At 40.7% G+C, this 25,368-nt stretch overlaps 1 protein-coding gene across 1 annotated transcript in view; it reads right to left on the bottom strand.

Annotated features, from left to right (window-relative positions):
• The window catches only part of UST (uronyl 2-sulfotransferase), a 166,294-nt gene that overhangs the window by 24,230 nt on the left and 116,696 nt on the right, over positions 1–25,368 (bottom strand). Inside the window, exons 6-7 of the mRNA XM_040598992.1 lie at positions 10,358–10,455; positions 7,981–8,138 (exon numbers count right to left, since the gene is read on the bottom strand). Of these exons, the coding sequence (XP_040454926.1) occupies positions 7,981–8,138; positions 10,358–10,455 (256 nt within the window). The remainder of the gene's footprint in view (positions 1–7,980; positions 8,139–10,357; positions 10,456–25,368) is intronic.

The following is a 25,368-nucleotide window of genomic DNA, read 5'->3' as shown; positions in this document are numbered from 1 at the left end:
AGCCTTCATAACCCTACAGGTATAAATGCATTATGTTGGAAGTTCAGAGAGGGGAAACTGCTTATGACGGAGCAGCTCAGACAACAGCATGTAAAAAAGTGTGCTTGGCTTCAGGTAAAGACCCTGCCAGCTGACGGGAAAGAGCAATGAGAAAAAGGTGGTGGAGAGGAATAGGGAAAAGGTAGCAGACTGCAGAGCACAAGTTCTACACATACAACATGTATTATAGCACAAAGAAAGGGAAGATTCAGTAAGTCTGTCTTACTGGCCTATCTCTACACTACATTGTCGGCTGTCAGAGCCAGTCTACGAGCTCATGTGTCCAGAAGCTTCAGTAGAAGAGAAACATTTCATCTAGGTTTTTCAAAGGATGATTTAAGGGAACATGGCCTTCACCTTCCACTACAGCTCATTCTGAGCAGAGCCTTTACAAATTCAACTCCTGTGAAAATCCAAGCCTAAAATAAGGACTCAAAAATTTGCATGGCAACTGGCAAGCAGAGAAACCGTATCATTCTATGCTGTATTCAGTGGTGAGACCTGGAAGGGGGCCAACCTCCTCCGATGCCAGAAGCCCTTGGCAGGGGTACTGTGGATCAATACCAGCCCTCCTCATTCCTCCAGTTCATGAACCACGCCCACCATCCCAACCTGTCGATATGAAATATGTCTGTTTCTCACCTGATTTAAGTTGGTGATGCTGTACTTACAAAGTCAGCCACTCCTCTCGACTCTAGGAGAAAGCAGAGCCACAGTAGTATGTTTGGCAGATGGCCCTGTAAATTGTACTTCCCTGCACTGTAAGCTCAGGGAGCAGATGTATCTGCAGTGAGCGTCACTGTCATGTCGGGCTGTCAGCTAACTCACTTTTTGTCTCAAAATGTACCATTCATTTTGGGCCACGATGTATTTATAGGCAAATGCTCTGCTGCATTACCATGCACATATGAACTAACTCCAAGCTAACAAGTATACACTAGCAGGGAACAGTAAATATGGTGGAGTTGAGCCTGGATGCACACAAGCTCCATGTGGGCCTGCAAAGCCATGCCAAACTCTTGCTGCACCTTTACTGTTGCTCGTATTTTAGCAATGACACTGATACTATCTTGGATGAGTCTTTCGGTGCCACAGTTACGCCTCTCATGCAACACACACATAGCCTGGAGTGGCTTCACCCTCCTAAGCAGGACAAGAACCACAGCTGTTATAAGCTGCCAATCTTTGCTGCAGAACTTGCCACAGAGAAGTTTAGCTTCTGAAACAAATCTTCCAAAATGGATCTTTTGAAAAACACAGTCATTAGAAAGCCAGAAGTGCTCAAATCCTTGCAAGAGCTCCTATTCTTAAAACTGTTTACTTTATTCACAATGGGATTTGAAACCTCTGAAAGATAGAAAACATCATATTTTCCTTTTATGGAATTGGGAAAAGAAAGGATATTTCCACTGTTTGTGCTTATCACTGACTGGTGCATCCACTAACTTCAAGGCATCCCAGATCAGGCAGTCTGTTTTGGACCCTGCTCTCCAAACCTTGTATTTTCATGGCTAACGAGCTAAATAATTTATCTACAACTTTTGATACTACATTCAGGTTTACAAAAGAAACCAAAGAGCAGATTAGTTGTGCAGAATGTCCTAGATGCTATCAACCTAACTGGGAACAAACATCCTTGGGGATATGCACTGTGACTTTTCCTCTTTCCCTGCCTCTCTTGCATGCAGAGAACTGGGAATTTGTTTTACAAGAAAGAAAAATGCAATTAAGCACTCTTTATAGAGCTTGAACCGCCCGCTTTAACATACACATTGTTTTAGAGTGTTCTATGTAGTTTTGAAAGTTCAGACTTCAGAGGGAGAAGAAAGGAATGGTTTGTTCACATTTCCTATTTTTATTTTCTATTTTCAGAACAGGATGTTGGGTGATAAAAAAAAGAGAACGCCACCCAGGCAGAATGTAAATTCACATGTGCTATTACCACTGGCATGATGTTCAAGTCCCCTGAAGGTCCTGAACAAACAGGGAGATTACACCACCTTCTGGACAAAAATTTTTAAGTCACACATTTAAGTCCAACCTCACGTTTTAACTCCACACAAAATTTAGTATTTTCCTCTTCTGTAGAAAACTTTCACACAGTGATTCCTCTTGAGAGTATTATTTAGGGAAAGCACATAGGCAAAAGAAAAGACTGCATATTTGGAGTCTCCGAAGTTTTTGAGCATTTGAACATGGTCAAAGTTTTCCCAATTTCTGTTTTAAGCAAGTAGCAGATGCAAAGAAGTGATGCAAAACAAAAATCTCAGCATTTAAACAGAGTCTAATCCAAGCAGCTTTTATTTGCCCATCAAGAATACAGATGCTTGTAGGACAGAGAAGGGTTGTTCATTTGTGCACAAGAGATGAGCCAATATATTCCCTTTCCACATACCAGTCCCAACTCTCTCCAGGAAGTACAGCTCACGAGAAGCAGGCAGAGTATTAGAAGCTGCAGATCACTCACCCTGTTTTTTTCATTCCTTTCATTTTGTGCTGAACAAAGGCAGAATATAAGATGACCATGATTTAAGGACACTGCACAAAATGCACTGCCTCCTTCTATCAGACTTCTTTCAAAATTTCCTACCCAGAGTTTTTGCTCTTGGAGGTTGTGCCTGCAAAGACATCCTCTATTCCAGTTTCTCAGATGGAAAAAAAGAGCAGTGGGATCTTCCAGCCCTCCCTTTGCTTTCTTCATACCACAGCAACTTTTCCAGCAATGACCCTCAGTTCTTGAACATTTCCAAATGCACAGCATCCAAATCTTGCCAGAGCAGCCCAAGAACAGGGTTGGCAGAAAGGCTGCCACAAGAACTTGTTACTAAACGTATCAGACTATAGGGAGCACTGCTAACAAAGTGATGGCCTGGAAGAGAAAAGAAAAGAAAGAAAGGAAAGCCCCTCTTAGCCTTATCCACTTGCAAAGAGTTTTATTTTGACATGGAGGGGGAAAGTGCTTTTTTCCACTTCTAGCACAGGAACGATGTGAAGGCATGCCCCACTGTCAGCGCTGCCCTGGCACAGGAGTGGTCTGCAGCACGGTGCACAGACTTCTGCGGCTGATCCCACCATTTTCCTAACTCTACCAAAAAAGGCTTCATCATCTGCCTCACAGGACCTCAGCCTTGCAGTAAGGACAAACGGCAGCACCTCCCTCCTTACTGGGTTTAAAGAGAAGGGAAAGCTTATAAATAGAAAATGTCAAGACTGTGTCGCTAGCATTCATGAATAGAATAGATTTAAAAAATCAGCAGGTTTATATTACCCGGGATAATATTACTACCACAGTATAAAATATTCCCTGTAAACATGATTCCTAAGGAGAATCACATTTTTGTTGCATTTTCAGAAAAAGCACATTTTACAGTTTACCTGAACAATACATTTTCTTCCAGCTGACAGCATGAGTAATTTCATTGCACTCAGTAAAATGCACTGTTTGAAAAGCTTAAAGTCAGTCTTCTTGCTTTAGAGTAAGATCGACGCAAAATGTAACTTTCAGGAAACAAAGATTTTTTTTTTTTCTGGTATTGGGAAGAAGTGTTTTTATAGGGTTTCTGGTGCCAAGAAAATTTATGAACTCCTGCAGAAAGGCAAGAGGATATGGGCTATTTCTGAGGTGATAAAAACCAATTTATTACTTATTCTTTTACACCAGATGCTGTTAACTTTTACCCCATGCCACAGAAGCTGACAAGGCAGAAGAAAATTCTGTTTTGCTGTTTACAGTGTGCATTTTCTGCCTCTTAAACTCACCAAAGATAAGAAAACCCACACGTGCCCATTTCAAAAGAAATCATGTAAGTATTCTCCGTGTTCTGGCTACCAGCCAGGCTACGGAAGTGAGCTATAGCCAGGAAAAATTAACAGGACTGACCAATTATTTTTCCTTCAGTTGTACTCCTGAGAAGGAGGAGAGATTTTACATGTAAAGTTATGCTATAACTATTACAGGCCTTTCAAAGAGTTAAGGAATACTTAAAAATGTTGATAACTTAGGGCTCTGCAATTTGCTCTAATGCTGTGGAAAAACCTAAAGAGACAAAACTTCAAGCAAATTTTAATGTGTTAGCAAAGAATTCTAGTAATACTTTATTTTTTTAAATATTCTACCCATCTATCAATCCATCTATCTATTCCACAATCTGTCTGCCACCCTCCACCCTCCACCCCCACTCCTTTTGATCCCTTGTCAAAGGCAGTTATAGCTGTCAGGGCAGGAACAGCTTGTCACTTTGGACAAGACAGACATCGAAAAAGAGTCCTTTTGCAATTCTTGACTTGGTACTAACATTAGAGAAAATACTTATTTTCAAGGGAGAGTGGAAAAGGAGAAAAGCAGGAAGCCTGTAGCTCTACAGTATTCTATGAGATAAAACCAGATTGGTTCCAATGAAAACTTTAGAATGACAAAGAGCTTTCACATTTTGTTGTTCACTGTTATAAAATGCACAAGTCAAAACATTTGGCATATGGAATAGCTGAAGGCAACATTTTTGTTAATGCAATGAAGAAAATTATCCTCCTAGTCTCCTTTGACACTAAACTTTCCTGTCATACAGAACTATCAGCATTTTTAAACTCACAAAATTTGAGAAAAACTGGCGTGCATTTCAAAATGTGACACTACCAAAAAGAAAAAAAAAGAGCCAGTACGGAACAAATACACAGCAGCTGGCAAGGAAAAGATATTAAAAAATCTCAAAACCCAGCTGTTAGTGATAATGTCTGAACAAGTCAACTGCATTTCACTCTCTTGATTTTTTTATATTTTACCTTTTCTTCACAGTTTCTTTCTGCCAGCTTATGTAAAACAAATCAGTAGCATCACCAACAAAGCACTCAAGTCCTATTGCATTAAGCAGTTATCTGTGTCCTTACATATACAGACACCTGTATTCACATTTCTCTGTTCTCTGATGTAAACACTCACTATTTATCTGATCAAAACAGCCACAGTTTTACTGTCTTTTTGCTTCTGAACAGTAGCAGCAAAGTATTTTTGAAGGTAAAAAGGCTACAGTCTTTTGTTTTCCAGCTAGGAGGACGCTGAGCAAGTCTTCCTTAATAAATGTTGTTACATGCTGTGTCAGGTGAGAAATTTCACTACAGATATAGAAAAAACAAAGAAGCTTGAATATGGCTTGCATGGTTAAAAGAAAAAGAGATGAGAAAAAGTTTCCAGATATTCTGACTTCTGTTAGTATCGACCTATACAGAAAGCTCCCAATAATAACAAGTTTGATTGGATGGGAGCTGTAGTGATCTGGTGACCACCCAAAGAACCTGTAATGAGGGAGGAGGAGGGTCCCAACTTTGTGAAGAAGAAGGGGTTTATTCCCAAAGTCCTGCAGACATATCTTAAATGTGCACGTGATTTTATGGGTTTAATAACATCCAGCAGTTTGTTCCCTATAGCAAGATGTAGGTGCTTTTAATTTGGTTTAGATTATGAGGTTGGTGGGACAGCAATCACCAGTTTCCTACTCTGCTTTCTCATCTACGTAATCACTAAAGCATCAGTGGATGGAAATTGCCTTCAGTTACTTTCTGCTTCAAAGCAGCTCTATAAATACAGTTTGTGAACTGTGGCTAATCCAGAATTGCTTATTGCAGTGGACCCTGGTGCAGAAGTTCACTGACCTGGAAGCAAATCACCTTTCTGCACACAGTCCTTCACTGTGTTTTTCCCATCTCGGTATCTTCAACTGACAAAAGATAAGTTCTGGCAAAGCTTTATCTACTTTACACAAAAAGAGGAAAGACTGCTGTAAGAGTATCTCGAGTGGAGCAGCGGGTCAGCAGACAAAACTGTAAATTGTATAGATTTAATCTGCAAGTATTAGTTGCAACAAAAGGTCGGTTTTGGCGCCAAGTATCTGCTGCTTTGTGGGATCACCACACAGCTGGGCACAATAACCTCTCTTCTTCCCAGTACTTCATGATGCAACAGCAGAGGGTGTTGCAGATCAGGTCTAAGGTGCCTTGAGTAGAACAATGTAGGATTTCTTACACAGTACTTGGATTTTATCTTCTTTTTGGCTGATTCCGTTAAGTTTTTGTAAGCATTAGCACCAACCCAGAAATAACCTGAAAATAATTATCATTGGAAAAATCTCCAAACGTATGAAGAAGCAGAGAAGAGAGTTAACACAAGGAAACTGTTTCCTTTCTGCCCTTCCTTGTCAATAACTGAATGGGAAAAATAAAACAGAAGTTTAACCCACATGGGAAATACTGAAGGAAAGACATGACACAAGACCAGTTTTATATATGAAATCCAAGATGAAACCACTGTCCTGAAACAGGGGATCAAATCTCCCAGGTACTAGAATATACACAGAGAAGAGAAAGATTATGCGGCACTTCTGGGAGATCGCTTATTTTACAACTGACCATTTGTAGGGAACCTTGATGAAAATTGAGATGCTGCGTGCTGTTTGTTAGCTTCCCCCAGTGTTAGAGAAGTGAAAATCTATGGTACACAGAACAGCTGAGGAAGTCCTATAAATTCCCAAAGAAAAGTCTGCTCATTGCCAAGACAGCATCCTTCTATTGACACCCTGCCTCCCTCTCATCTAACATCTCCATGAGAAAATCTTGGAGACTAAATTATGCAAACTCTTAGGAAGACTTCCACCTAACACAACCATAAGTTCTCTTATTTTTTACTTTACAAAGAAAAGAGAAGTAACTGATTCTAAACTGGGCACTGCTCTCATGTCAATACCATACCATGCCTTCCTTACATCTGTTATTGAGCAAAATAGCTCTATGGCTGGATATAGCAGATAACGACCCAGTGAAGTCATGTCAGAGGAGGAATGCCACAATTTCCCTGGAATGTAAGCATAATTCCTAAATATAAAATTTTCAAAGATGAATCCTGGAAGCAGGGTTTGGTGCAGTCACCCATAACTCCTAGTTACGGACAAAAACCCATAATTTCTCCGAAGTGACTGATTAGTGTGATAGATGCTCTCAGTCAAAAGCCAGCCATCAGCTGCATTACAAACAAAATGCAATCTTTGATCCAAGGGTTTTTAATACACACTTTGTAGAAAACACACACTTCACCGGCTGTAGGCAAGTCACACTGACATGAATGTGGGTCACGAAGCAAGAAGGAAAGCTGTATCCCTCCCTGGTTCATACGATGTTGATGGCCCAGCCAAATGTAAGCAGGAAATCAGTTCTGCCAGAATGACATGCACAGCCCCACAGAAGCATCGTATTTCTTGGTTTAGGCATAGGACAAGGCTGCCTTCTAAAGAAGTTAGCAATAAATGGGTTTGGGAGGGATAGACTGATGCAGAGAAGAGAGAACCCTTTCAGACTGACGGTAGGGTGCAAATTAAGGGGTAGATTAAGTGCTCTCTGTTTTCATTTCTCTACTGCAGTCTCTTAAGTCTTTTTCCTTAGCATGCTTTGTACTTAAAAGTGCTGTAAATACATGTTCTTATTTGTACTTTACCTAAACTCAGTTTAATGGAAGGTTCATTTAATTTCAAATCTTAGTCAAGGTTGAGAGAAAATATATATCCTGGAACTAGAGAATCTCCAAAGTGTCCAGCTCCCCAAACCACTTCTTGAAGGTTTACTTATTGCTGACACCATTTGAAGAGTATTTTGACAGTATTGTTTGAGAGCTGAGTTACGACAGCACTAAAAGAAAAAGCCACTCCAGTGGTAAACAGGAAGCTTTCTGGCATGCGGCAAGATCACTGGAACACCAAGTGCTTGCCCAGGCATGAAAACCACGCGGTAACATTAAGAATAAAAACAGAATATGTACCCTTCCCCATCAATCAAATCTGCTCCCTAAAAGGGAGATAAATATCTTCATTGAATGAACAAGACATAAACACCTACCTTTCAGCGGCTGTGCAGATTTTGCCAAAGTTCCTGTAAGAGTAGCTTTTTAATGGAAAAAGTTACCTGGATTTTTGTAGATGCTAAGCACATCCTTGAAATAATGAGGTAAGAATCTTTCTAATAAAAGCAGCACATCCTCCAACTCCTCCAGAATGCCCACAAGCAGAAAATTTTCATTAACGTTCAGTTTTGCTCTTTCAAGGGCCCATTCACCAGGCTCCCTGTATGAAATTAATGGAAGGAGAGAGGGAGAAGAGGGAAAAAAAGAGAAGTTTGAATATGCATTTACTTCATACATTCAATACAAGCAGACAAGTGAATCAACAAATATTCAGTGCTATACTTCCAACAGGACATAAACCGCCCCCACCAAACCTGAGTGGCTTACTGAGCTTTTCCGCACAACACCTAGATCGGTTTGGCATGTAACAACATGACTGCATTAAAGGCAGGTTAATCACTGTGTGGAAGTCGTCTGTTCTGAAGTTGTCTTTTGCCAAGCTATTTATAAGCTCAAACTTGTGAACTCCTGTATTTCAACTGGGAAACACAACTTGTCTCATGAGAGGAAGAACTGCCCTGGGTGATGAAGGGTTCTAAGGGGTGGAGGTGTCCCTGAACCACATCAGAACTACTGCGAGCAACCACTGTCTGCTGTTACCCAGTGAATACCCCACAGGAGGCTACCAGCCTGTTTCCCATCTTGTCCTTCATTCTAACTTCTGCCGAAGTCTCTGTGAGCTTCCCTTTCCCTGCCATCACCCCTGACGGCCCTGCGGCTCTGATACAGGATTCACATTTGTTTGCTCTGACTGATACTGGTTTTGAAGAAATTTGAAGAAAGGTTATTCTCTCCTTTCCCCCAGTGGGAAAAGCTGGCAGGACACCAGTACATCTTTATGCTTCTCTCACAGTTTCCTGGAAGCACAATTTGGTTAGACAAGCATATGAATCCTAAATTCCTTAGACTAACTCATATCAGTTATGTCCTGGGAGCATCAGTCAGCATTCATATTGATTAGGGGTATAATCCCAGTATCCCAAACTAAAGGAAATCAACTCTTTCACAGGGTCCAGCTGGTATGATGAACATCTGCATCACACATGATGCGTGGCTGTAGATCACACCTCTTCTCTGACCCCATTAAGCTATTGCAAGCTATGCAACATTTGTCAGAAGTTCCTTTGACAACATGTGGAAAAGCTCATTGCTTTACACTCCTACTAGAGCAGACTTGGAGCAGGTTTTTCATTCCCTACTACTGTCTGTACACTTTTCTGGAAGAGCAGAGTGTCCTAACAACTCCTATGAGCCTTCTTCTTGCAGCTCCTTCTGAGACTAAGAAGTAGCTGAAGGAAGTGCAAGGGCATGGTAGGAGACAGATCTTTAACAAGCTACAAAACAGTACTGCAATATACTGCTTGGGAACCTCGTAGATATGCTGTGAAATTATTCAGGTATGTGACTGCGGCTAATGGGATTACTCATGCACACAAGTTAAATGTGCAACCGTAAGCATTTGCAAATCAGGCCAAAATATATTAAGAAAAAAAATGTGTAATGAAAATGAGGCCATGAATCTGTTTTGTTTCTTAATCATAGCTTCACTTATGCCAAACAATTAAAGCAGGATTTTACAACAAAGATACTTCGAAACTGAGATGTAACAAGGAACACATTTTCACTTGTTATTACTGCTACAAAAAAGTATGGCTTTTGAAAGAAATTTTTGAAAACATGTGCAGTTGTTCCACTATGGAGAAGTGGTAAGAACAAATAAATAGAATGCCTTAAAATTGAACAAACCTAATAAAGAACATGCTGTGACCAACAACACAAAAGTATTTGAAAACAAGAAGGTATTTTAAATTATTCGCATATTATTGCAGAAAAATTTACTATGCAGTATCAGTAATACAGCAATATGAGAATGGTGTAAATAGACATACTAAAAATGAGCTAGCTCAATTACAGCAACAGAAGGCTGCACTTCACACAGTTTTAAACTTGATTACTATTTCTTATATGGACATATAAACCTGCAATACCTCATATATAGACCTGATATGAGGATCTGAGCAGAGCTAAAACATGTATTACAAAATTACAGTGCAGGTAAAATGAGTAGCGAGCACATATGGTCATTGCCATTCTCACCCTGGCAACACAGGAAAAAAATCCACATAAATACATGCAAATTTGATGAAATATTCAAGTATTAGATCAAGAAAAAACAATAGCACTATATTTGCATTACCCTCCTTGCTGCAAAATACAGGCACATAGTTACCACATACAGCGCTACTATGTACTTGTGTTGTACCGTACAGTGCTTTTCTCTTGCACTTCAAGTAATCGTTGCCTCTTTATTACCATTTTCTGACAAAATGTTGGCAACAGCTATTGCTGAACAAATTGGGATACCTTGTATATATTTACCTGCATCTTGGATGCTGTCCACAGAAATAAGGTATGATGTAAAATAACCTGGGATTGGAACATTCAGGGTAGTTTTCAAGGATACATACATTAATGTCCTATAAGAGAGGAAAGAAAAATCAATAAAAAATAAAGAGGCTGAATACTGCACTTTCTTGACTCTATATTAAGAAATATTTTCTTTATCTCATACTTTATACAGCCACCTCAGAGTCAAATAATTTTGCTGAGGCTATATCAAACACCTTGAAAGTCATTTGCTGATCAATTTATTTACTTCTAAATATCCTCAGAAAGTTTTGGGGGAGAAAAAAAGGTGATGTTGTCTTAGAATGCAAAAAACTTTTTTTTTCTTGCTGCAAACAACACAATTATTACATCAAGACTACTGAATGTAGTGTGTCACATGGATAAACTTTCATAATGAATTATATTTAAAATATATTTAAAATATTCAGGAGATTATTTTCAGACTCTTCCCTCTTCTAAATACACCCTGGGGGAAACCTGAAGTAGCCAGAACAAATTAAATTGAAACAAGAATTATTATTTTTTATTCTGCTTCATTCAATGACTGCAATGAACAAATGTAAGCTGTAATTTGCACAGCTTACTCTTGATTTAAAAACATACATCACTTTTGATTACGATTTTGTACATTCCTAAGATGTTCAGAATTAAGCCTATTGTGTAAACCCCCACTGAGAAAAGGACTTATTAGAAAGTATTTATCATTTTCCTGATTTATCGTTCATCTAATTAGGAGCTATTTATAATTTTACAAAGACTAGGCATAGCTACTGAACCCTGAGGAACCGTATTCCATTTCTAGCTTTACTCTAGTGCAATAATAAATGTACCTGCAAGTGGGACTGAATTCCACTATCCTTATCTAGTCTAACAGACCCTTACTCCGCAAGCAGACCCACTGACTCCAAAGAGACATGCAGAGGGAAAAAAAAAAAGTGCAAGACAACATAAGCAAAGAGGAAATGATCTCATCTTTGCAAAACCATTCTTATTTAAAGATGCGTATTTTTATAATGCAATAAATCAAACCAATGACTAATCAAATCTATACTTCACCAAGTAAATAAAACGTGACAGAGAACAATTCAGTGGGCAACATGTCCCCCACCAAACGGAGTGCTGGGCAGCACGGGAGACATGGTGAGCATCCCCTGCTCTCCCGGGCGGCGGCGGGTACAGGCCTTCAGCTCAGCATCCACTCCTGAGACCTCAGCACAGATAAGCTCTTCCCAGAGCTTCAGCCCTCGTGCCTCTCTTCATTAGTGTCACATTTGGGTCTGTAAGCCTTAAATTATGTTCCTGTTTCCTCCTCTTTTACACTGTGTAAATGAGATTCTATAAGCACATTAGAAGATCCTGGGCTGAGAAGTAAATCACATGGTGAGGAACCATCAAAGAAAACAACATAAGAATTGCCAGCTGGGATATAAACAACCCGTCTCCAATGCTCCCTCCAGTGTATTCAAGCATTCTGAGAAGGGCCTGCCTTAAATACATACTAGAAGGTTTATGGTCAAGACCTGAATTTTGACATTCAAAGCTCTTAGCTGAAGCTAACCAGCGCCGCATTCTCAATGCTCTAAGAAATCTACTGGTGGCACAGTAAGGTGGCACAGGCAATGTGTCCCTCCTATCATCCCAACAGATTTTTTTTTTAACATGAGTTAAAAATTGTGGTTCTTTAAAGGTTTATTGTGCTTTTACTATAGACGCCACCAGAGATGTCTTCAGGGATACATATTTTCAGTTTCCATAAGAACCTGCGGAGACCTGCAGTAAAATAATACATTGCTTGGATTTTAAAAAATCTGAAATATTGTCCTGACAATACTTTAAATTATGCCCAAGCTAGCTTGCCCTTGATTGATGGATTAACTGAAAGGTAGAAACACCTACATAAGATTTGAAAATCATTAGTTAAACACCCAGCCGAGAACCATTCCTCTTTTCTCACTCCCATACAAAGGTGAACGGCATTAACTCACAACAAAGCAACATACTGTTTCTTTGCAAGAATAATGAATACAGTGAGTCAGAAAATACTTTGAGAAAAGTATTGACATCCAACACAAAAGTGTAACAGGAACCTTCCTGTCACTGTGAGAACAGTATTTGATTAATATGGCCAGAGAAACATCCATACAATAAAAGTAACATAAATTCATGTGGAAAATCCTGCAGCTTTAACATGTCAACAGCTTATATTTAGTCAAAAAGAGATTTTTTAGTACTCCTTTTTTAGGGTAAACTGCTGCAGGGTCACTGAATCCAGCAGGATTGCATTTATCTAAACTACTAAGTGGCAACTCCCTTTGAATTTGATTTGTGGAAGGAGTGGAGAAGGATGAGAGAGGAACATCTCCCCCCTTCCTCTTTGATGGACTCGGGGTTTAAGATAAAGACCACATATGTTTTCATACAAACCTACAATTTTTCACCATGCAGTGGCACATGTTTCACATTCCTGACATCAGAAGCACGAGGTTTTCTTCAGGGTAAAAGTGTTGCCCCTTTCCAGTCTCTGTTTACCACCACTGCTGTGACCCGTATTACAGCTGCTGAAGGGTCCTGGTGCATTTGCAGTACCTGCTCACCTTTCCAATCTTACCGTATTTATAATCTGTGAAATAAATCACCAGCCACCATCCATCCCCTCAGAGATTTTTACTTGATGGCAATTATGCAGCTCCATGAAATGTGAAATCACAGTTTTTAACCATGAGAAAGGTTGGCCTGAGGTGTGCTAGTCATTAAAAAACCTAAACGCCCCTACAGGAAGCTGCTCTTCATTTGCTAGCAGGACTGACAGGAATTTCTGTTGGATTTTTTTTTTCTGAGCACAGAAAGCTAAGGTACAATGACATTATTCTAGGCAGTGTTACTCTGTTATCCTAAGCAACATTAATGCCACATTTCCTAGTAAGAGCATGTTTTCCCAGCAGGACATAGATCTATCAGGGCAGAAAGGTTTTTATGCGAGACGAAAAATTGTCAGGTGACAGATGACAGCCTTGCTCATTTAAATCACTGAGGAGCCTTGTCAAAAAACGATTCTCACACAGCCAGGAAAGATACAGAAAGAAACACACACAGCTACTTTGATCATACCCCTCCACAATAAAGAAAGAGGAATTTTGTTTTATTCCTCAGCTCCTGGTTACAATCCACGCTGCTCACATCCCGCTGGGCTGCTGTCTCCAATAAGGCAGAGGGATGCCCAGGAATCAGCCTGGGGCTGCAAGTAACAACAGAAACCATCTCTCTTTAATAGTACTTTGTTTTTCTACTGTTACAATTTCGGCTGAAATGGTAAATTGGTAATGTCCACTTCCTTCTTCTGTAAAATTGCCTTTCAAATAAAAATCATAACGTGCCCTGATCTATTAATCTGTCAAGGAGCCAGGCTATTGATCTATCAGAAATACATCAAAGGTGTGTTTTTACTATATTTTTTTTAAGTTAATAACAAAAGAACTGTTCTATTTGTCATAGCGAGTTCATACATATCATAAGAGGAAGTCAGCACATGATTAGAAGTATTTCTAATTCCTGATTTCCTAATTCTAAATTCTGAAATTCCTTTGGGAGTTTTAATGCTATCACAAAAAGACAAAACTTCAATTTTTTTGTAGAATTATGAACACTTTACTTAAATTAATGTCTTTAACTCATGGCAAATACTGTACCATATACAAAAAGATGTGACCTTAGATTAGATTTTGATTTTTTGCCCCTCCTAATACAAAATCCTAAGAGTACTGGGGGAAATAAGAACTTTGTTTGGTCCAGCACAAGGTACACTTAAGTTTTTTCAAAAAGGAAGTAATTCATGGGCTTCAAGGCATTCCCTACTTCTTGATCCTCAGGATCTTAACCAAAAATTACAGAAACACCAGAGTCTTCCACAGATGTACATCAGTTCTTAGTATCCCTAATAATTTAAAATGAGGAAATGTAACTCAAATACACACACCTTGCCAATGTTTTCCCATTAATCATCCACTGATCTATCGGAAGCCATAAAAACTGGTCTCTCACAATCAAAATGAAAAATACAACATGCACATTGCCTTTCCATGCCCTGTCCTTTTGGGATACTGCAACTTCTGTGAGACCAGGAGACCTTGCCTACAGCCCAGCCACGGTGCATAACTCCTTACTTAGGTCTGATGGTTGCAGATGTGAAGTTCAGGTGTGTCCTGAAGGTTACAGAGGAAGTAATGAACTAAATAAATATCTTTCAAGTCTCTATAAAAGGAAACAAAATAAAATTATATGGAAAACCAGTAAGTGAGCCCAGTCTATAGTGACCTCTCCCATTACAAGGCTGTTCTTCATATGCCGCTAAAGTCAGCGGTGCAGTCTAGTCCTCACTGTTGCCAGCCAAGGAAAATTATTCTACTCTGCTGAGAGCCCCCAAGAATTCCCTTGTGACTTGTAAAACGTTTTCTCACATACTTGCTTGGTGTTTGTAAAGAGGTCAAACTGACCGTTACATCCTAAGAACAATGTTGCATCATATGAACTAAATACAGCCATGCTAAAAAAAAATTAAAAAAAATCCACCACTTTCTCTGACCCCAGCTTGGGAGCTCTGGGAGGCCACAGAGCGATGGGGAAGATGATGTAAACATGATGGTTCAGAAAAGGGCTCATGAATGTAAATATGAAATGAAAGAAGGCAAAGAACAACTTCCTACTATGTAAGGCTGTAGAAAGACACTAAAAAGTCAAAGTATAGTTGCCATGAAGGTTTTCAAATATAAATATAACATGACTTACTAAATCTTATTTAGGGAGCACAAATTATTTACATATTTTAATGGAAAATAAACTACAATGCAACATATTTTTAACCCTAAATAGAGAGGTTTTTTACTTCATCAGGTGATATTTACTGTTTCTATTCTATCTCAATCAAATAACTTGAGCCACACAGCTGCAAGATGACCTGCTGCTTTCACATTCTGGAGGCATCTGGCACCTGTTTTGTGCATCTATGCTAACAGCACTGGCAGCAGACTGCTGTGGGGTGGAAAGGTGCTGGGCATCGCCTCCCAGACCAGCGCTGCCAACACAGCCGAAGCCAAAGGTTTCCCAGTCTGTGTCACTGTGGTACCAAGTCCCTCCAGGGAGGGCTGCTGGGTGGAATGATGGTCCTCTGGAGATGAGGGCAAGCTGGACAATTCTATTAGGACGCCAGCGGCAGGCTGCAGAGTGAGCAGTGGGCACTATGGGGAGAAGCTCCACGAGATGGCAGAATGATCCAGCCAACCCAAATGCGGGTTCCTGTCCCCACATGCCCTCCTGCACCAGTTGTGATTGCCCCTTCACTCCTGGGCAGGCTCTAGCAGCTAAAAAAGCAGCAGAAACCCTCTTTGTTGCTTCTGTTGCCTTCTGATCTTCTACTGTAAGAGTGAATAACGTGGGAAAGGCTGGGATGCCACCATGGCACCACCACACACCAGCTGTGCAGGGCACGTCCCCCTTGGAGCAATGCAGGCCATACTTAATTACTTCGGTTGCCACGTTCATTTCTTTCAGTCATTTTGCCAATGTGATCATTGCAATGACTGGGAAAGTGTAATTAGAGTGCATAGTCGTGTCACCCCAGACTGACTGTCCTCCTATGTCCAAATACTGCCACTGCTGCAAGAGCCACCCAAGTTCCCAGCATCGTCTTCTGTGGCACCATGAAATCCATGGATGCCAAGGATTTCTCCTCTCTTTTTAGCTCCCTGGCAGGTCTCGCATAGTTACTGACAAGACAGCAGAGGTGGGCCTCGCGTTTTGTCCTGATGAGGATCTCAATTGCTGTGAAAGAGAAGACTACAGCTATATGAGACATCCCGTAAGGCTAATCCTCTGGTGGGTCCATGCAACAGATGTAGGTTTGCCCTGTGAAGACAGATGCTGCAGCAGATGGAAGCCTGTGACAGGATTTTGGAAACTGGAGCATGGAACAGTGAAGTGCCTGGGACACAAAACAGCTTGGGCCCGTGCTCCCCAAAGACGACCTCTTCTAGTTGGCTTTAACCATTGCTTTCCAGCTTAAATGTCAAGCGGTATGTCACTTTACCTTCAACAAACAGTACGTCTCAAAGCTGAGCCAAGGTCTGCATTTTAAAACTAGCTCTCAGTCACAGATAATACTCCTTTCAAGTCTTTCTTGCATGGCGTGTCTGTTTTTGAAGAAATACACTTCTGAACATTTTTGTACAGCTCTTGAAAGGCCGCACAGACGTTTCACACCTTTGCAGATATTCAAGTTCATTCTCCCCACATACTGAAATATGCTTCAAAAATAATAAAAAAAAGTCCTTGATCTCTTTAATTCCCAGAAAACCTTCATTAACATTTCTTCAATAAACTGCTCTTTGCCTTCAGCTAAATCATGTATTTGATAAAAAGCAGCAGGAAAAAGCAACTGGAGGATGAAGAGAAGAGCCCTCTCATCACCCACACTTCTGTAGGCCCCACTGCACTGCTAGAGGAGACAATGTAACAGCATACACAGATCAGAAGATACCAGAATATTCTTTAGAAAGTTTCAGGGACTCCTAGCAGCACCACATTGGACAAGCAAAAGCACCCCATAGAGCAAGCTCATTTGATTCAAGCTGCTGTCCTCCAGCCATCTTATTTAAAGGTTAGCTCAAAACAGAAGCTGTCCTGTAAAACAGAGCAATGTGGTCTTTATAAATGTGTTGGGTTTTTTCCTCTCCAAATAATTTTTCACTTATTATCTGGAAACAGACTCTTTTCCCTTCTCCTCTTTTCTGATTTTTCAGATGCTTCCTACAATGACCACTTCTGTCAGCAAATCATTGTCACTCACTTTGAGATGTGGGGGTGTTTACCTACAAGCTACAATAAAGTGTCTCTTGTGGATGACTGGCTTTCCTGCAGGTGAACAGAAGTCCTGGGGATGGAGCGGTGGTGGCAGCATGTGGTCAGTAGCCAGGGGCTACAAAGGCCACCCTGACATCTTGCAGAAATCCTCCAGAGTCCCTGGGAAACGATGAGGGTAACGGGGAGGACGGGACCCTGCTATGTCCCCCTGGAGAGCAAGCTCCCTCTCTGTCACTACTGGTCTGGGTAGCAAGTCACACCAACATGTTAGCTTGAAGTCAGTCAACATGTAAGAAAAAAAACCCTATAAATTAAAGGTGAGGAGCATAAAAGTCTCTGCTTCGAAAAAATCTTTCTTTCAAAAAACCCACACTTTAGAAACCTGAAAAATCCTCCAGTTCCCCAATGTTTAATCTCAATAAAATGAAAGGAAAATAAGCTTTTTTGTTCATTCTCTAGCATGGCACTTTCTCTCATGAGCAGGAATGCTACACTCTCCTCTTCCAAGTCTCCAGCTCAGAGGCCTGATGGATGGAGAAGACAGGTTGGACAGCTCTCCTTCCCTCCAGGCACGGCGAAGTCCAGCAGTCATCCTGAGAAAGGGTGGTGGGGGCTGCCTGCAAGCACTTAGTTGACTTCAAGAAATAAAATTTTAAAGTATTTCTGGTACTTGTGATAAAACCTCAGAAACCCTGGAAATATTTTTTCCAGTTTCATCTCCAGGGAATGAGCTTTCACCAATTAACATGTTTAGATTGAAACTGAACTTACCTCTGTACCCAAACCAGCATCCAAACTTAAAGGTTTGAGCAGATAAGTCTGCTGTTACCTAGGTGCAATACAACTGTTGTTCTCACAGATAAAAATTGGCTTTAATTTAGACAACATGTCTGGTTACTTCCTTGCTGTCCAATTTCTTTGTGGTATGCAAAGCACACAACACTGCACCACTGAGCAGCTGCAATATGGTAACTCCCCACAGTCTTCTGCTAAACTTCTTCACCTACGGGTACAAGGATAGCTTATAGACTTACACTAAATATTTCTATTTCACATGCTCCAGGGTAGCACATTAATGCTGCATTTGAGAGAGGAGATGGGAAGCTTACAGAATCCTTGGCAACTATTGATGACTTGAGATCAACCCTAAATATCAGCACAGATAGCCTAATAATGAATATATACATCTTCTGTTTCTCTCCTCAAAGCTTGATACTTTTCCTTAGTAACCACATTGGCAGGCCGGACATTTACTGCAAGTTAATGAAACTGCATTTTGTTTCATAGTATGAGATATTTTTTCTTTAATTAAAAAAGTCTGTACTGTGAGAGTACAATTATTCAGGAGAAAATTCTATTACAGAAGTCTGGAGAAAAAGACAGAAGTATTTTCAGATGTTAGGATATGAAGATTCGTTCACTTAAGTGTTCTTTTAACTGTGCTCTAATGAGGAAACTCGAATTTTTACAGCTAGCCTGGAGCAGCCTACGGCTTGCTCAGATTCAATTTGTGCTGTCTTTACGTTGGTCTCACCAAAGCTGCCCTATCACCCCCCTTCCTCTGCTGGACAAAAAGCTTGTGGGTTCAGATAAGGAGAGAGAGAGGGAGAGAGAGAGATCGAGAGATCATTCACCAATTACCACCATGGGCAAAACGGACTTGAACTGGGGAAAAAATTAATGTAATTTATTACCAATCAGAGTAGGATAATGAGAAATAAAAGCAAATGTTAAAAACACCTTCACCCTACCTCTCCCTTCTTTCCAGGCTTAACTTTACTCCCAAATTCTTGACCACCTCTTCCCGGCAGCACAGGGGGATGGGGAATGGGGGTGGTGTCAGTTCATCACACACTGTCTCTGCTACTCCTGCCCCCTCAGGGTGAGGGTCCTCACACTGCTCTGCTCCAGCGTGGTCCTTCCCATGGGAGACAGTCCTCCATGAACTTCTCCAACACGAGCGCTTCCCACAGTCTACAGTTCTCCATGTCCAGCGTGGGTCCCTCCCACAGGGTGCCATCCTTCAGGAACGGGCTGCCCCAGCGTGGGTCCCCGCGGGGTCACAGCCCGGCCAGCAGCCCTGCCCCGGCCTGGGCTCACCCCTCCGCGGGGCCACAGGCCCTGCCAGGAGCCGGCTCCAGCGCGGGCTGCCCGCGGGGTCACGGCCTCCTGCGGGCATCCCCCTGCTCCGGCGTGGGGTCCCCACGGGCTGCGGGGGGGATCTGCTCCGCCGTGGGCTCCCGGGGCTGAGGGGACAGCCTGCCTCAGCCTGGGCTTCACCGCGGGCTGCAGGAGAGTCTCTGCTCTGGCACCTGGAGCACCTCTTCCCCCTCGTTCTTCAATGACTTTGGTGTCTGCAGGGCTGTTGCTCTCACATATTCCCATGTCTCTCTCCAGATGCCACTGTACAGGGTTCCCCAACTTCCCTTCCCCCCATTCCCCCCCTCCTTAAATCCATTACCCCAGAGGCACTGCCACTGTCACTGGTGGGCTCAGCCTTGGCCAGCAGTGGGCCCGTTGTGGAGCCGGCTGGCATGGGCTCCATCAGGCCTGGGGGAAGCTTCTAGCAGCTTCTCACAGCAGCCACCCCTGTAGCCCCCTGCTACCAAAAACCTTGCCATGCAAACCAAATACATTTTTCTAGAGAATAATTCTGGGGTTTCTTTGAATTTACTTTCCACTTTTTTCTGGCAAAATACGTGTTTTTCATTTTTTCCCTCAGACCACATAAGCAAATAGGCTGCCAAGTTTAATTCCCACTTTTTTTCTTTTTGACAGACTCCTTTGGCTAGGCTAATTTGCCTGGCTTTTCTTCCAACAATGTATTTAGCTCTTCTTCCTGGCACTTTAGCAAGTGAAGCAGCAGCTAACCAAACAGTGTCTTCTGCTAACTGTCTACATTTTGATTTAGTGGAGGCATAAATTATTCATTCATATACAAACTTTTTCTGGCATTAACATAGCAGAGGTGATGAACTATGCCCACAATGCTACTATTTAGATGTAACAAACGTGAAACATTTGCAGATCACAATTTTCTAACTTGTAGTGATGTACAACATTGAGAAAATACATAGGCAGATATATTTCTGTCTTCTCTGTCATCAGAAATCATATTGGTAATTTGTCAAAGACGAATTTTAACAATTAGAATGGAATCACTTCATAGTTGTAAGTAGGCACTTTCTCACATCTTTCTATTTCATTGTTTTTGTGTTTTTCACCTTGAACCATCTTGGTACGGTATAGGAAATATATGAAAAAAATAGAAAGAAATTATGCCAAAAAAAGGGGAAGTGCCTGCCAGCTGGAAGAAGTGCATAAGCATTAAATAATCACCATGTTACAGAGGGCACAGATCCAGGGAAGACCAAAAATACAGACCATTATACTGCCATCATGAATCCCAGTGGCAACCAACAGCAGGGAGACAGTACATCTGTCAATTCTGTTTACTAACACCTCTTCACAAAAGAACCTGGAAAATTAGTCTGCTCGGGTGAAGACCCTTAATAAAGTCAATTAGGGGCAGCATACATTCAATTCTGCAAGTGCTGAGCAGGAAGTACCCCCCACCTCAAGGACTCTTCAGCCTTCCCTAATGCAGCGCTGCTGGCACCTAGCCGAGAGATGCCTGTGAGAAAAGCAGCGAGTCAACAGATATATCCAGCGGTTTAATGCTCACACAAAAGGTAGTTCTGGAGCACAGATGAAGTTATTCTCTGAGAAATGACAGGCTCAGCCTGGAGCTGACTACAAGGCTGAAGTCAGTGGGCTGGAAGTGGACAGAGATGCAGCTGGTGGGAGAGGTTTCTTATGATAGGATGGTCCCACCACACCTGACAATGTAGCATAATAGTCCTGGCTGCTCCTGTCCCAGCAAGTAAGTCTGCTGTAGAAGACTCAAGGCATCGAGAAGAGTTATAGTTCGTCCTTTGCTAAAGGAGACCAAGTTTATCTAATCTAGGGTTACCATTTGTCCAATCTGTTCATACAAATGTTCATATCTGCTCTAATTCATATCAGTGCTTTACTGCTCCTACTGTCAGAAAACCTTCACTAGCATCTGATATGAAAATACCTTAATGTAATTTAAGGAAATTCCTTTTTGTCTTAATCTTGATGAACACAAGGAATAACTGCAGGACATCTGCTTCACAGCACATTTTTATTCATCTGAAGATTTAAATTTCCCTACAGTATTTCCTTTTTAAGACCATCTTCTGGACTCTCTTCAATTTCATAGAAGTCCTAAAACAGAACACTTTTTAACTTGGGCTTTTTCAGCTCCAAGTAAAGCAGAGAAGACCCTGCTGGTGCCTTACATAAGTTCTCATCTGAACAAAAGCGTGCCATGGAGTGAATTAAAGAATAATTTCATGTGTCTGGCTCCTTTAACCCAGCATCTTCTGTTCGATTTCAAATGCTGGATCTCAGAAAAATTTGTGCTACACATTTTTTGAAAACCAAATTGGAGAAGATACAGAAGAAATCATTGTATAACACTGTAGATCATCACCTCTCTAATACATCACTCCATTAATGTTAAAAGCCTCGCTGTCCAGCCAAGCACAATACTAAGAGTGTGTCCTGGATTGAGCTCAAGATCTACTCACAACTGAGCAGTGATATGCATTGCAGATTGCTCAGAATGAAAAATCATGTAATGAAAAATACCGTAACAGATCTGGGACGTACAGAGCATAAGTCAGGAACAAACCAGTCTCGAACTGAAGCAACAAAGATTCTTCAGGAAAAAATTGATAAAACGAACAGAAGATTGCCAGAACCTGCTAGTATTAGATGGCACTATAATGAAGAACACAACTAGCAAGGGGAAGAACCAGCGTCAGCAGAGAAAATTTTGCTTCTCCAACTTCCAATGGCTCTTTGATTTAGTCACTAAAGATGTGATAATGCAGTCCCTTGTTCCTAAATTCTCAGGGTAAAAAAAGAAAGAACAGAGAGGCTGATAAAGGATAGGAAGCTAAGGACAGGAATAAAATGGCTAGTTTTCTTAGTGAAATGAGACACTGAGTAGGGTCGCACAGCATTTCTGCTGAGACATCTCTGGTGCACAATAAAGAACCATTAACAGTGAAGTAGCAAATTTTTCAGGGAATATTAATTAAAGTAGATATGAAATCTGACCTCAAGGAGTTACAGAAGGACCCTGCAATGCTGATTAGGCAATAAAATGCTGGAAGAAATTCAGTGCTGGTAAATGCATGGGTTCTTGCAACAGGAAACTCCAGATGACAAAGGTGCAACTGGGTTTAAAAAAAAATACACTGAAAGAATAATTTAAAAAAGAAAATAAACCCAGATATATTCATTGAAGAAAGGTCTATCAAGGGCTATTAAATACAGATATGGAAGCAACATCTGGCTCAGGAAATTGGTCAGCTGAAGAACATCAGAAGCTGGCAGGACACTGGAGGGGAAGCAACTCTTCAGTCTGTCCCCAGCTTGTACTGTCTGCCCAGTTGGGCTGGATGGTACTCATGTATCTCAAGAAGAGCTTAATATAGAAAGTTCACATCTTCACATACAACACAATGTCATTTGCACAGATGGGATATCATGAGATATAAATGTTCAGAATATTGCTTCATTGCTGCAATGCAAGGAAAGCCTATTTTAATAACAAGGCGTTTCTATAGTTCTCATTTTTCTCACATTTTCTTCCCCAGGTCAGATTTTAAAGCTTGACTGCATGCACAGAAATGATGCTCAGCAGCTTTTAGCCCAAACCTCAAAAACACATATACTAATGGAAACGTGTTTAACTTCTATAAGTGCCATGACATCTTGAAGCTGGCATTACACTGTCTTCAGTTTTTATAATACAAAAGTTTAAGAGAGGCTTACTAAAAAAATACCAGAGTTCTGAATGTTAAAGACGTCAACAGAGAAGGAATCCACGAGCCAAAAGGAAATTAATTTCACTGGCAATTAGCATTAAATATTATTGCTCTCATACATCTCATCAAGACAGAGGCAAAACAAACTAGAGAGATCATTCATTCCATTTGCATGTATTTTTACAGAACTTCACATGACAAGAAATAGAGAAGAAAATGCTTACTTTCTTCAAAATAAATCTTCAAAACAGAAGAGTATATACATGGAGAAGGGAAGATATGCCACAATAAATCTAAAGAAATTATTGCAGGCTTCAGGAAAGCAGTATTTCTTTTAATTACTAAAGCTGCTCTCATCTGCAGATGTAGCAAAATTTTCACTAAAGAAAATGAACACTCGCTAGCTAATACATGTTACAAGTTTTACTTCAACATACTGACCAGTTATAGCTTAGACTATCTGCTGTCATGAATTCCAGTGATACAATTCCCTTTCACTGATGCTAAAGGGAGAGAGATTGCATCCAACAGATTGTGATGTGCACCTGAAATAACCCAGTCATACCAAGGACACTTTCAGCAAAAAAAACCCAGAAAAAGAAACCCACTGCTGACCTCTTCATTAAAAAAGAGAAAATGTAGGATGATCGTCATACAGTACAGGTCACTTATTTCTTTGGTTTTCCCATTTTTTTAAAGTTAGATGACAAATCTTAAAAACACAGTATTGACTTTTAAGAAAAAATAACCAGTTTCCTCATAGCAGCAAGGTCTGAACCTTTTATGTCCCCTCAACCTACCACATTTGTGGTGGCACTTTACCACAAGTCTCTTGAATGGTGAGAAAAGAGCTAGAAGTGCGAGTTGTGTGCTAATTCTGCTTCTTATCAGCCTTCTGCCTGGTGTCAACTGACTTTGAACCTCTCCCTCTCTCAGGGTGGAAATGCAAAAGGAGCTGCAGAGCAGAGAAGAAACCACACTGCTACTGTGTGTGGCTTCCCTGCTGCTGCAGCTGGGGATGGTTTCTGCTCTGCTGCCCCTATCTAATTTCCCTAGTTATAATCTTTCCCCCTGCTGAACAGCTCTAATGCTCTTCTGGAAAATGATTAATACTTTGCATCATTCGTGGCACTGCCATTCTAAATAGCAGCCACAAAATGGAACAAACATATCGATTTCACTTTTTGGGTTGACAAGACTATCACTGTATTGACAACTCCAAGTACTTAAAAACTCCTAAAATTACAAGGTTCAGAGGCATAATTAATGTTCCCATTTTTTAAACTTGAGTCATCTGCTGAAGTTTCTTTCTACAACTATGACAAATAAAACCATGCCTCTCCTCCCCACATGGAAACCCAGAAACTCTCAATCCCCTCATCTCAGGTGCTGTGGCTTTAAAAAGCACAGCAAGTAACAAGATCAATGATGAAATCACAGAGGTTAATAACTCTGCTAGAAAGAGAGGAAAAGTGTAAAATCTGCTTTTTTTTCTTCCTGTTTATCAGAGACATCATCTCTTTGGATTACATTCTTCGGGGAATTTTTTTTTTTTGTTTTTTTTTTTTTCCTTCAACCACTGATGAGCACTTCAGTTTTGTTTTTTGCTTTTAAACAAACCAGCAAATTAATTTCTAAAAAAAGGGAAAGTTTCCTATTTGCCACTGGTTACTGTTTTTTTCCCCAAGATAAAGGAAATTACTCTTGACAAGCTCAGTTATGAACAGAAGGCTGGCTTCACTTGGATCAGAGTTCATAGGAAAAAGTTGTGTTCAAGTTAACCTGACTAGACTGTGTTTCAATAATTCAATAAGCAGTAGGTAGTTTGCTGAAACAACAGCAGTCCATCTTCCAGAGTCTGGAACAACAAATAACCAGCTAAACATCCTTTACTGGTTTGGTTTTTTTTGTTGTTGTTGGTTTTTTTTTTTTTTGTGTGTGTGTGTGTGTTTTGGTTTTGATTTCATGTAAAGCAACTATAGTTACAAGGCACAGAGGAGCTTTGAAAATACTACTTGTTTGAAAAACAAGGAAAAAAAGAACACTTAGAATAAAATTCAGAAAAAGTGAGCATTACTTTTACTTCAAAGGAGAATTTCCCTACCTTGTTCACAGGCAGCCTATGTTCTCAGCTGCCACGGAAGGTCCACTGCTTGTTCTGAAAGATGGAATTACCTTTTCATTCAACAGAGGCCCCCACTGCCCCCATGATAGCTCATGACCATGCAACATCATCAGCCAACTGGTGAGGGACAAGTGTATTTT

The sequence above is a fragment of the Falco naumanni genome, chromosome 6 (genome assembly GCF_017639655.2).
Source record: "Falco naumanni isolate bFalNau1 chromosome 6, bFalNau1.pat, whole genome shotgun sequence".
In the NCBI taxonomy this organism is placed as follows: domain Eukaryota; kingdom Metazoa; phylum Chordata; class Aves; order Falconiformes; family Falconidae; genus Falco; species Falco naumanni.
The sequence above is the reverse complement of the archived record's forward strand: the minus strand, read 5'-3'. Positions and strand labels throughout refer to the sequence as shown.